The 12,242-nt window shown below is 38.8% G+C and overlaps 1 protein-coding gene across 2 annotated transcripts; it reads left to right on the top strand.

Moving 5' to 3' along the window:
* The first annotated feature begins 2,046 nt into the window (after window positions 1-2,046).
* Window positions 2,047-7,209, top strand: NADK3 (NAD(H) kinase 3). 2 transcript variants are annotated; one of them, XM_077373463.1, is made up of 6 exons: window positions 2,047-2,216; window positions 5,704-5,802; window positions 5,881-5,949; window positions 6,117-6,197; window positions 6,399-6,550; window positions 6,644-7,209. In XM_077373463.1, exons 1-6 carry the CDS (start codon window positions 2,112-2,114, stop codon window positions 7,008-7,010), a joined length of 873 nt encoding a protein of 290 aa, XP_077229578.1. In that variant the 5' UTR covers window positions 2,047-2,111; the 3' UTR covers window positions 7,011-7,209. The 2 variants fall into 2 exon arrangements, with proteins under 2 accessions (XP_077229578.1, XP_077229577.1); XM_077373462.1 differs by having other exon boundaries at window positions 5,704-5,949.
* Window positions 7,210-12,242: the final 5,033 nt, after the last annotated feature.

Here is a 12,242-nt window from a genome sequence, read left to right as displayed (position 1 = left end):
TCTATGGATCAAATTGACTAAACCAAGCTATGATTCATTAATCAAATGGATTAAAATTGAACTCTTTGGAGTACTTGTCTAGAAAAGAAGGTAAATCTAATAATATATATTGAAGTAAAATTGAAATTTACTAAACCTTTCAATTTTAATTGGAATGAAACTTCTCTTCTCTAAATTCTAATTAAATCTGGAATCGTTTCATGAAGTTTCATAGATCCAATTATCTAATTCAAAGGATGATTTGAAATACTTCCAGATCTTCATGTTCCCTCAGTTTCCAAATAGGTCTAATGAACTTAGACAAACACCACAATTTAATGGACTCTGAGTCAGAAATATATATTTAGATTTGAATTCGAAGGGAAAATTTTAGAAATAAATAGCTCTCTGGGTTTGATTTACAAAGAAGCTTCTAGCTATTGAAGAATCATGTTGTGAATGAACAATGCTTGAACAGAAAATAACTTCATAGATCCATATTCTTGGAAACCGGAAGAATATATAAATAAATTTTTTTAAGGTCACTTTGGAAATCTATATGATGATTGGACTAAACATGATTTAACAAAACAGTAGATATAAACAACAATTTCGAAGAAGATGAGCGAAAAATTGCATAGATCTACATCCTAGATAGTTTGGAATGAGAAATTTTGGATCTAAACTAAGAACGCTAGATCCATCAACTTTTTATCCTAGGAGCAAAGGTCGGACGACTCACTATATCTTTAATATGCTCATGAAAACTTTAATATGTTCATGCATAACAATTAATTAAAAAATATCAAAAGTGAAGGACGGATGATCTTAGTAGTTGATAAAAAATTATGGGTTTTTGGTGGAGAAATTTCAGTGAAGGTTCATTTCTTTTTTAAAGAACAGCTCGGCAAAAGTACCATCTGGATCAATGGTGACCACTGACCATCAATTCTAGGGTTCCACAGAAGGCAAGTACATGCATGCAAGATCATCGATATTGCAGAAAGTTACGAGATATCCCATGTCTATATTGTAAATAATTATAAAAATCAATGGTGCCGCAGCTTTTATTGTCGGGAATCTAAAAGAGGTGTGATCGATGGATATAATATCAGGGGTGTTCTCAATGGAACTTTGCCGGACTTATGGTTGCCGATCGGACCAAGGGATCCCATGGACGTACTTGGCACAAGTAAGAGCTAGAGAGAGAGAGAGAGTCAATTTGGGAACAAGTGTAATAACCACTACACTCTGTGGACTTGTTACACTCTGTTGGAGGTTTCCATGCATGCCATACTGTTCATTTTAAATGTTAAATGTTAGAAAATTGAAGGGTTACAATCATCCTATGGGGCGCATTTTTAGGAACGACCTATCCACCGATCCACGGAGGACCATAAGGGAAGTGATAAATGCACTCCTATTCATTACTTGGGACACCTAGATGGAATGTACCTATGACTGCAGAGGGGGGCTAATGTAGTAATGTACTTCACATGGGAAGGATTCAACTGACCTGATTGCCACGTACACTGCAACAAGTAAGGAAAAGGGGTGCATTTATCATTTCCCAAAAATATAGGGAAATGATAAATTTACCCCTTTTCTTTTCATGGGACAGCCAGCTGCAGTGTACTTGGTAATCACGTCTATTGAATCCTTCCCGCATTAACCCCCCTCCACTGATATATCATTTCCCAAAAATAAACGATCTAGATCATCCATTCATGTACGCCCACTGTGCTTTTTAGGTGAGTCGTGCAATGGACGCCCACGTAAGTGCGCCTACAGAGGGGTCCACGAAAGAAAACAATTTTCTTTATCTTCGCCCGCCTTTTCTTCCCTGGGCCACCGCAATAGTGCAAAAAGAGAAGTCCATAATATTTACACTAAAGGGAGTTGGACCCCTGTTCTATGTTCTTCCAAGGTGGCAGGTTCTCTCTCTCTGCCCTTGTGATTTCACGGTCGGCCACCAAATAATTTCTCACAAGGGGTGGCCAAGGAAGAAAGTTGGGCGAATATATTATTTCTCTTTTCCTTGCCCAACTCATATAAAAGTATAAAATCCAGACAGGCCAAGTAACTCTGAGCCAAACCATGAGGGCAGAAAGAAGAGAAGCCCAACTAAGAGTATGTCCATACGCCGCGTGCTTTTGCTTCTAAAGCCCTTAGACGTCTACCCAACAAGACCCACTGGAAAAATCTCTTCTCCTCTCTCCCTCGTCAGAAACCCTCAGGTACTCCTCAATCCCCATTCCTCTTTCATTAGGGTTTGCATTTGATGCTCACATAATTTATCTTGGCCACCTAACTATGTAAAGCCGTTAGTACTCTACTCTCTAGGGCTTCCAAATTCCCTATCCATTTAAACGGAATCCTAGTCATTGCCAACCTCGAGTGAGGGGGGACAAAAGGCTAGCGTGGGGTTGGGTTAGGCATCGAGTAACCTTAAAATAGTGAGTTCGAGTCTCTTTTATAGTTATTGGGTCGTTTGAAGGAGGTATGATTTTCCCCTGACATGAAACCCTTGTAACTTTTTGTTCTTTCTCATAGTCGGTTTCCCATTGACATTCATGTTATTTTTCTGCTTGTTCTTTTCTTTTTTCTTTTTGCGCCCGATCGGATTGGTTCTTGTAGGATTTGTACACAGTTGTATCAGAGCACTAGGTTAACAGCTTGGTTGGAGGAATAAGAAGAACAGGGTAATTTTTTAGACATTCGATTTAGAGTTTAATTGCATGTGGAACATTGTTTTTCTTCATTCGTGTTTAAAAACGAGAGATGGGTTATTTGGAAAGAGAGAAATGGACGAGTATTTAAAGGCCTTGTTAAGAGCTATTCGTCTGTCTCCTTGAAAGCGATAGCCTTAACTATATCATCGGTGAAGATTCTTCCATCATTCAGGTTTGTGTCTGCTTTTGATCTTTGGCATGGTTGGAGAGATGTGTGCTTCAACTCAGAAAAAAGAAATCCAACCGTTCAATAGTGGAAGCCGTCATATCCTAGGCATTTAAAGCTCAATTTTGATGGTTCCAACTTGGAAAACTCGGGCCCGGCAGGAATAGAAGGCGTCCTTAGAGATGAGGAGGGGTTGGTCCGATGGGCATTCTTGGGTCGGATTGGCGTATCCGATTCCAACGAGGTGGAGGTGCGAGCTGTTTATCAGGGGATTAAACTCCTTCATTGTGATTCCCCAGAAAATGTGGTGGTGGAAGGGGATGCCTTGAATGTAATCCGTTGGCTTAAGGGGTCTCACCCTTTCCCTTGGAAAATTTCTCCTTTCTTTGACGAGATTCAGCCACTAATAGTTTTTCATTATATTAGGAGATTGACCAATGGAGAAGCTGATAGGTTAGCTAAGGAAGGGGTGTTTAAGGTGGGGTTAGAACTATTTGACTATCTTCCCCCTTGATAGCATATTGATATTGCCTCTTTTCTGCTTGGTAGGAGGCTTTCTGTTATTATTTATGTTGCTGTATGCTACCCATTGTATTGTATTCTGACCATCTCGGTCTCACGTTTTCATCTTTTCAATAAAATTTCCCACCCATTCAAAAAAAATGAGAGGATGTGATTTGAAGGCGGTTCATATCATGCAATTTAGATCTAGTTTTGATCAAACTAGATCATGTTTGTGAGTTTCTACAAAATCAGCAAGTAGAATGTATCGTTCAAGGTATGGATTACGATCAACGGTTCTGATCATCGTCGATCGTCGTTGGCTAGGCGATCGACAGGGCTTGACAGCTGATCAGTGCTCTCTGGTTTTAGCTTGGTTTTTTTAGATAAGCAAGTGGCTTCTGTGATCAATGCTCAAAGTTGGTGATCGGCATGTCAACTTGTGTTGGGGCTATGCGATCTGTTTGATGATCGATGGATGGACCATTAATGGATGCTCCTAGGTTTCTAATCAACTTAAAGGCGTTGAAGGAAAAGAATGACAAGCCAGAAAAGATAAAAGATGATAGGTTGGAGAGGACATATTGAGGCCTCTCTCCAGAGTTAACTAGGTGAGTTGACTCAGGGCCGGCTACACGTGTATTGACTATGTTGACCAATTTAGTAGATTCAGGGTCAAGATGATTCAATGATGTGTGTAGGTGGCTGTTGTGGAAGACCTATGGTTATTTGCAGTGACGACAAACAGTAAAACGGGTGAATATGCTGATGGAAAATCTTTTAGAGTGGCTAAGAAAAAAGCCAATGTGGAGATTGTTAGGATTGGTATCATTCCATGCTACTGGAAAGACTCTCTTTGCAATTTCCTTGTTTGAAACTTTGAATAGGAAACGAAGAGAGAGAGAGAGTTGTGCGGTTTTGACATCCGTGGGGTAGTGTCTTTTGTTTCTTAGTTGGACTAGGAGAGAAAGAGATTTAGGTTTAGAAAACCAAAATATATAAGGTATTGTATAGCTTATTGAGGTTTGTGGTCCTGGCATAAGAAAGTCTTTTGTGGGAATAGCGAGAGAGAGAGAGAGAGAGAGAGAGAGAGAGAGAGAGAGAGAGTAACAGGGTTTAGAGAGATTACAGGAAAGGCTTTTGTGTATTTTGATATGATTTTAGATCAAGGGGAAACCATTGTAATTTTTTGTTCTTGATGATAGTGGATTTCTCATCGACTTGTCTGTGGACGTAGGCATGGTTGCCGAACCACGTAAAACACTCATGTTACCTTTCTGCGGGATTTTTTCATGTTTTTTTTTTTTTTTGCGTGCGATCGGATCGATTTAGGCTCATTGGATTACTACACTCAGGTTTTTTCGAACTCCTCTCATCTTCCATATGGGAAAAGTGGATGTATTTTATGGAGCATGACTCCTGTTGTGGTAGCATAGACAGTTTGGAAAGGAAGGTAGAAAAGAACCTTTTAAGGACGTGGCAAAGTACTGTTGATTGCGCACTCTTTCCATTATATTGTAAGGAAGTGGGACATCATCATCAAGGATCAGAGATTTAGGCCCTGTTTGTTTCAGATTATGACAACAGATTGTGGAGTCCCCAACTGATTATTGGACCGAAAATTGCACTAAATTTGAGCTCAATAACCGGTTGGGGACTCCACAATTGGTTGTCATGATCTAAAACAAACAGGCCCTAAGTGATAAGGGGATGATAAGATGGAAGCATCCACCTTCCCATGTAGTCAAGCTTAATTTTGACTTGTCGTCTTTTTAGAACCTGGGGCTGGTGGGGATCAAAGGCGTTTTCGCAATAATTCAGGGGAGGTGTTGTTGTCTTACTGCACATCGATTGGTAGTGCTAATTCCTACTAAGCAGAAATGAGGGCTTTATTAACGGGCATTCAGGTTTTCACCAAACAGTTGAGAGGGACCTTATGGGTGGAATGGATTCTTTTTTATGGTTACATGGTGGCCGAATCAAATCAGTTCAGAGCCGTCAAGGCTGGCGTACATTATTAACAGATTTCTGAACCTGATTAGAGGGAGAGAGAGATTCTGTTTTTTCATATTCCTCATAGTGTTAATGGAATTGTGGACTTGCTTGCTAAAAAAACAGAGTCCTTGGAGATGTTCTATAAATCGGCCTACCTCTACCCTACTTGTAATTTTTGTGTTTCTGTTTCTATGATAAAATCCTAGTCATCTTTTTTTTTTTAAATGCATGTTGCCCTTTTCCTATTTGCATATCTGATCAGAAGATTTTGATTGTCTACGTACATTATTTCAGCCTTGTTAATTTAGTTTCTATTGTGGGCAATTGCAGATTTTAGGTTACTTGGACGACCGGTGTAGGATTCATAAGGATACGATAAACTTCTGTCAGGATGTTTTACAACGCAGGTCACTTGATTGGAAGACTGTTGTGCGTAACAATCTATCTGAACCAATTCGTCATGTGGATCTGGTTATAACTATTGGTGGGGATGGCACCCTTTTGCAGGCCAGTCACTTCATGGATGACTCGATTCCCATGTTAGGAGTGAACTCAGATCCTACTCAAGTTGAGGAGGTTAGTTTATTGGCCTAACTAACCTTTCAAACTCCCAAGTTATCCTTAATTCGGATACATCGTAATGTATTTCAAGATACCATCAATTGTGTTGATTTTTTTTCCAATAATAATTCAATATTAAAGAATTTATATTCCATGGAAGTACCAATATCTGTTTCTTGTAGGTGAAAGAGTTCAGTCATGAGTTTGATGCTACAAGGAGCACCGGCTATCTGTGTGCTGCAACCGCAGGAAACTTTGAACAAGTAAGATCACACCTTAACAAGTAATCATTTTTTTCTGCACCATTTGGAGGCATTTTTTTGGTGATTACTTTGCTTATTACAATTTTTTCTGTGGTTATGCGTTTGGATGCAATTTTTTTATGATTACTTTCTTATTACAATTTGTTCTGTGGTTATCCATATGGTTTTAGTTTATTCTTTTGATGCCGATATTTCTTGCAGGTATTTGATGAAGTCCTTGAGGGTTGCAAGGCTCCTTCTGAACTCTCAAGGATGTCAATAAGCTTAAATGGTCAGCTGTTGTCAACATGTGCTCTGAATGATGTTCTGGTTGCACACCCTTGTCCGGCAGCGGTTTCTCGGTTTTCATTTTTGTAAGGGTTTTTTAACCAGTGCACTGTCAGTACTTGGAGGAAGTTAAGCAATTATCTGTTTTTAATCACAAGATTTTCTTCATTTATATCTAGAATCAAAAGGGATGGTCAGAGGAGCTCGTCTTTAGTAAGCTGTCGATCAAGTGGTCTCAGAGTGTCCACTGCAACTGGATCAACCGCCGCCATGCTTTCAGCGGGTGGATTTCTAATGCCTATTTTATCTCAAGACCTACAGTATATCGTAAGAGAGCCCATATCACCGGGAGATGCTGACTCTCACTTGATGCATGGGGTAATCAATTCTGATCAAACCATACATGTCACATGGTGCAGTAAAGAAGGTATTGTATATATTGATGGTTCACATGTCTTCCATTTAGTTGAGCATGGAGATATCATTGAACTCTCATCTAAGGCACCAATCTTGAAAGTTTTCTTGCCTTCTCACCTGTTAAGTTAGTGCATGCATGTAATAAAATCATTACATTTCCATTGTGCAATTTTTCCACTCTAGCCCATCTTTTGTCTGTATATACTTGCATGGATATGTCAGTGAGCAGGTGGTCAGTGATGGATGGTTTCTAGGAAGACAAAAGGGTTAGTTTCGGGGTCCTGACTCACAAACACTTCTTAATGTTTTAAGTGCTCTTTTAGTGTTATTGATTGTCCTATCTTGCTTTAGAAACACTTTCAGTGTCATCTGCTAATGAGCACAGATTATTAGAATTAGCAGAAATGCATTCCAAATCTCATTGGAATTTTCAATCTGCTGACCCATTAAGGTAATCTCAATAGCCTGTTTTGATGGGAAGTGTTCTTGGGAAAATTGGATTTAAGTGGTTTCCCTGATTGTATCCTTTCTTGCCTTGATACTTTCTTATCTTAATTATTTGCTGCATGTTTGTATTGCAGCTTCTAATTAATAACATTTAAGATTCTTACATGCATGTGATGCACAAAAGCATGGAAATAGAAGGCAACAATCAAAAATACTTTTTTTCATTACCTTGGAGAGCTATGATTCCAAAATAAACTACAAAGAATAGCAACATCAGGCCAATCAAATGATGTTGTAACTACATGTCACACTGACATGTCAAGAATTGTTACCAAGTTTGAAATGCTGATAGTAAGGTATAAGCTTTTTGTCTCATCTTCCTTCAAAGGCCATGAACTCCTAAGGTTTTCTCCCATTCTTTCAAACCCCACCTAAGACCATGAACTCCTTCACGACGCCTTCATTTCTTGTTGGTCCCTTGGTGCAAGTTGTTGAACAATTATGATCATATTCTACGTCCATCGAGCTTACTGTTATTCACCACATTGAGTCAGAAGCTGTCTGCAACAAGCCAACCTCAACATTAGGACCCACGCTATACCCATCTATGATATACAATTTATCATTTTATTCATGGAATGAAGTAAAGCTTGAGTGCCACCGAGCTCTCAAGGATTCTCATTTATCTTTGTAGAAATCCTTTTTGTTCCAGCTAAGGTAATATATAATGGGTCCTACATGTTTGAAGGTCCAGACCAAATATTTGTTGGGCCTCTATGTAAATAGACTGCCCTGAAAATAAACTCCATAGGTTGATCCTAACTCTCCCATCTATAGAGGCTATTTTTTTATGGTTCAGCCGTTCATAGAATGGAGGATTAGAAATTATATGGTCCCCGATCATCAAGTCCCATGTGGGCAGTATGTCAAAAGTACCGCCCTTGATATTTATCCAACAGCAGCCTCTTAAAACCTCAGGATTATTCTTTCTTGCCACAACAGGTTGGGCCCCACTATATTTTTAAAAAACTCCAATATTTTATAAATACTTTATAACCCTTTGACTTACATTTCCAATGTCCTCGATGAGCTCGTGGCCATTTTAGCTCTTTTAAACCCCGTTGTTTGTGGGTACTTTGATCAATCAAAATTAGGTCTTTTTCAGAAATTAGGTCTTCCGTCCCAATTATGAAAATGGGGAAGGAGGGAGTGGGAGGGACCTTAGAGGACAGGATTGGAGAGACTCTGAGAAATACCTAAAAATGGTGAAAGCAAAATAGGCTACTTTACATTGGGACTTATTTTTCATTTTTTTCAGGGGCTTTTCATACTCCCTCGCACCCAACATCTCAACCCTCTCCCTATCCCACCTATGTCTCCTAAGTCCAGCTAGCCCCGTATTCATGGAATATTTTCTTGGTTGTCAAACATGTCCTTGGGTTAAAATATTTTTAGACAAAAAATCATAGACTTCGGTAGACTTCACTTTTATTTGATCAACGTCCTGCTACGTTTGGTTGCCATTGGGTTTCTATTTTCCAGGAAGTTTGTTGAAGAATAGCTACCTCGTAAGACAAATTCTTCGTTAGGTTGCCAAATAGCATTGCGCTCCCATTTTACTTCCTTGGATGTCTCACCTGCTTGTCTGGTTTCATGAACTCATTGTCCCCTCCTTACGACTTTTAAAGCAAATTATTCCAAAAGCAAAGACTTTTGGTTGAATTTTCTAGGGAATGGTGCTCTCTCTCTCTCTCTCTCTCTCTCTCTCTCTCTCTCTCTCTCTCTCTCCATATATTGCTAATGACACCCCTACTTATTCTCCCGCTCTCCGAGTATATGCCGTGCAACCAAACACTACTTACACTAGTCTCTGAGCCACGCCCATCTAACTTCTTTCCACCTCCTTATCGAGCATTTCAGCCCCCTTTCGTTTGTCTTTTCTTGATAATAACTACATATGAGATATGACCCGTTGCGTTTTCCTGAAAGTAAAGTTTTTTTAAAGAAGGGATTTGTGAATGAAGACAAAACAAACTGAAAAGTGAGCTTGTGTGTCCGCTATCAGATGCAACAGACCATCCGCGAAATGCCTTCTACGATGGACGCTAGCAAATCCCTTCAAAGAAAAGATAAACAAGGGAGTGGAAAAGCTGTAAAGGGGTGTAATTATCATTTCCATATGGCATGATTTGCATGCCCTGCGATCCTCTAGGTCATGGTTTTAAATTTCGGTGGGGACCGAAACCAAAATTTTCCTAAATTCTGAATTTCGGTCTTCACCAAATTTCGGCCGAAATTTCGGAATTTCAATTTCGGACTTTCAGTCCAGAATTTCGAGAAAATGCCATTTAAAAAAAAAAAAAAATGTTACCAAATTTTGGAATTTTGGTTTAAAATTTCAGAAATTCAGTTCGAAATTTTGAACCGACATACCAAATTTTGGATTTCGGTGGGGTCCGAAATCAGTACCGAAACCGAAATTTAAAACCTTGCTATGGGTAGATCAAAATCCATTGTTGTTGATGACTAGTTGTTGGTAAGATTTTGAATGCCGTTTTCGAACGTAAGCAGTGACGTTTATTCCTTCTAATTATAGAAAGGCAGAATTAAGCGACAGAGAAAAGATCAAAATCGTCCCTGACGTGAGCGTGAGGATAAAAAGATAACGCTATTATATTGTGTGATCTCTGGACATTTCCCACTATAAAGACAAGACACGCTTCTTCTTTTCTTTTGACTTCTAGTGCAGTCCAACCGACCCACTAATTCTCGGTATCTCAAATACTGGGCTAATGCAGTCCAACCGACCCACTAATTCTCAGTATCTCAAATATTGGCCCTTTGCATACGCGGCTTTTAGAATCTGGGATTTTTTTAAAATTGTAGCAAAGAGACAAGCGAAGAAGCACACCAGCCGTCGTTGTTGACTTGTTTTTCACTTCTGACCCTTTTTCCCGGCAGCAAGAGAGTAGCAGATCCTCCCAGATTTTCAGGTTTTAGAAATCTTAGGATGCAGGAGAAATTTTTAAAACCTGAATTTCTCGCTTAAATTCCAAGAAACACTGCCAAGACAGCATGTAGCAGCTTGATTATGAACCATTTTTTATGCTGTTTTGAAAATAAAAACTTGGATTCTAAAATCCGCGTATCCAAACGGCCCCTCGTTTCCTTTTACCGTGACCTCGCCTATGTACCAAAAGGTGCGTTATTGGGAACATATTTTCTCACTTATTTCCAACGATAAAGTCATAAAACTGCCCTTATAAAAATCTCAATTCATACTCAGAACGTGCGTTGAAACATGTTCCTAGTGCACCTTCACGAGTGACGTGTATATATATATATATATATATATATATATATATATATATATATATATATATATATATGAGTTAAGTGAAGCTACACATACGTGTAGCTAACTTAGCTACACCAACGACTTAAAATACAGTAGGCCCACATTGTTTGGGTGATCCAAACCATTCATTTGATAGACCCTCACATTGATAGGGTGTGCCCAAAAAATCAACTCCATAGGATCATCCCCACCCTTCAAACTGTGGGGGCAAAAATGGACAGATTTGTGAAGGTTTTTACGCGTCCATTTTTGCCTCCACAAATCGTAGGGGTTGGAATGATCCTATAGAGCTGATTTTTTGGGCACACCCTATCTATATGAGGGCCCATCAAATGAATGGTTTGCATCACCCAAACAATGTGGGGCCCACTGTATTTTAAGCCGTTCGTGTAGCTACACTTTTCTCTCTCTCTCTGTATATATATATATATATATATATATATATATATATATATATATATATATATAATCTCAATTCATAATCAGGGACTTATAGCAAAAAATCCCAATAACAATCTATGTAGAGGATAAATAAATAAACAAAATAACCATTTTACTGAAAATAAAATCATTTTCAAGAAATAAAATCAGTTTCGGTTCGAAAATTAAAACCTTGGTAAAGAGAGCTTGGTGAAGAGGCGTTAATGAATTGTCACGTGATCCTCGGCGTAACACCAAACTCCGCTCCTGCTAATGACTGTTTTAGTATGGATTTAAGGCCACTTTGAACGTAAGCAATGACGTTTATGCATTATATAATTACATAACAATGAAAGTACAGTGATTCAGATCTCCTTTAAAAATATCAAAATCGTCGCTAACATGTCTCTATACATTGTACCCAATGTAACGACAAAAGGCTGTTTTTTTACTATTTGTTGATCGGAAGGTTAGAAAACAGAGAAATAAGTTTTTATATGGGAGATGATATTTTCAGCCCCTCTACACTACGCATTCGCCCCCCTTAGGTTAGTTCTTTCACCTTTCTTTATATTTATTTATTGAGACTGGAGGGGTGGTTCTGTGCTTTTTCTTTATTGGGGAGAAGAAAACAAGTCAGAGAATGGTGCACCGTGCACCTCAATTCAAGGGTTTCCTTAAATGAGGAGGTATTTTGGTAATTTTTCCTGTTTAGGTAATAAGTATACCCAACCTTTAACTTTTTTCATTAAAAGCAAAAAGCTGTGGTATGTAACGAGTGCAGTCGATTCGTACCTTTTCATATGAATGCATGTTGTACCAAATTACCTAACTCACATTCTCAATTACATCTAACGTCTTTGAAACTTTCAATTATCTCGTTAGGTATTATGTGAGACCCGAGACTCGATAACATCTATCGTGTTTGAAAACTTTGAATTAAAAAGCTGTCCCAGATACGTTTTTGGTATTTGCGAGGCAATTTCCCCTCAACCCACTTCTTCATGAGATAACAGCCGCATCGGATAAGTTAAATGAGTAAGACAAAAGTTTAGAGGTGCACCTCAATTAGTTTAGAGGCTGCCACTATGTATTTTATATGGAAATTATGGTGAGATCTCAAGGACCCTAGGGGT

Source organism: Tasmannia lanceolata, unplaced genomic scaffold (genome assembly GCF_043159265.1).
Source record: "Tasmannia lanceolata isolate RefF3 unplaced genomic scaffold, GAP_Taslan_0.1 ptg000037l, whole genome shotgun sequence".
Classification (NCBI taxonomy): domain Eukaryota; kingdom Viridiplantae; phylum Streptophyta; class Magnoliopsida; order Canellales; family Winteraceae; genus Tasmannia; species Tasmannia lanceolata.
This window is presented reverse-complemented; position numbering and strand designations above follow the sequence as displayed.

Excerpts from the sequence above, each read along its gene's own strand:
- NADK3 (XM_077373462.1), top strand. The coding sequence starts at position 2,112 with ATGTCCATACGCCGCGTGCTTTTGCTTCTAAAGCCCTTAGACGTCTAC. Across the intron at positions 5,950-6,116 it reads ATCCTACTCAAGTTGAGGAG|GTGAAAGAGTTCAGTCATGA; the intron begins GTTAGTTTATTG and ends TGTTTCTTGTAG. Across the intron at positions 6,551-6,643 it reads GTTTCTCGGTTTTCATTTTT|AATCAAAAGGGATGGTCAGA; the intron begins GTAAGGGTTTTT and ends ATTTATATCTAG.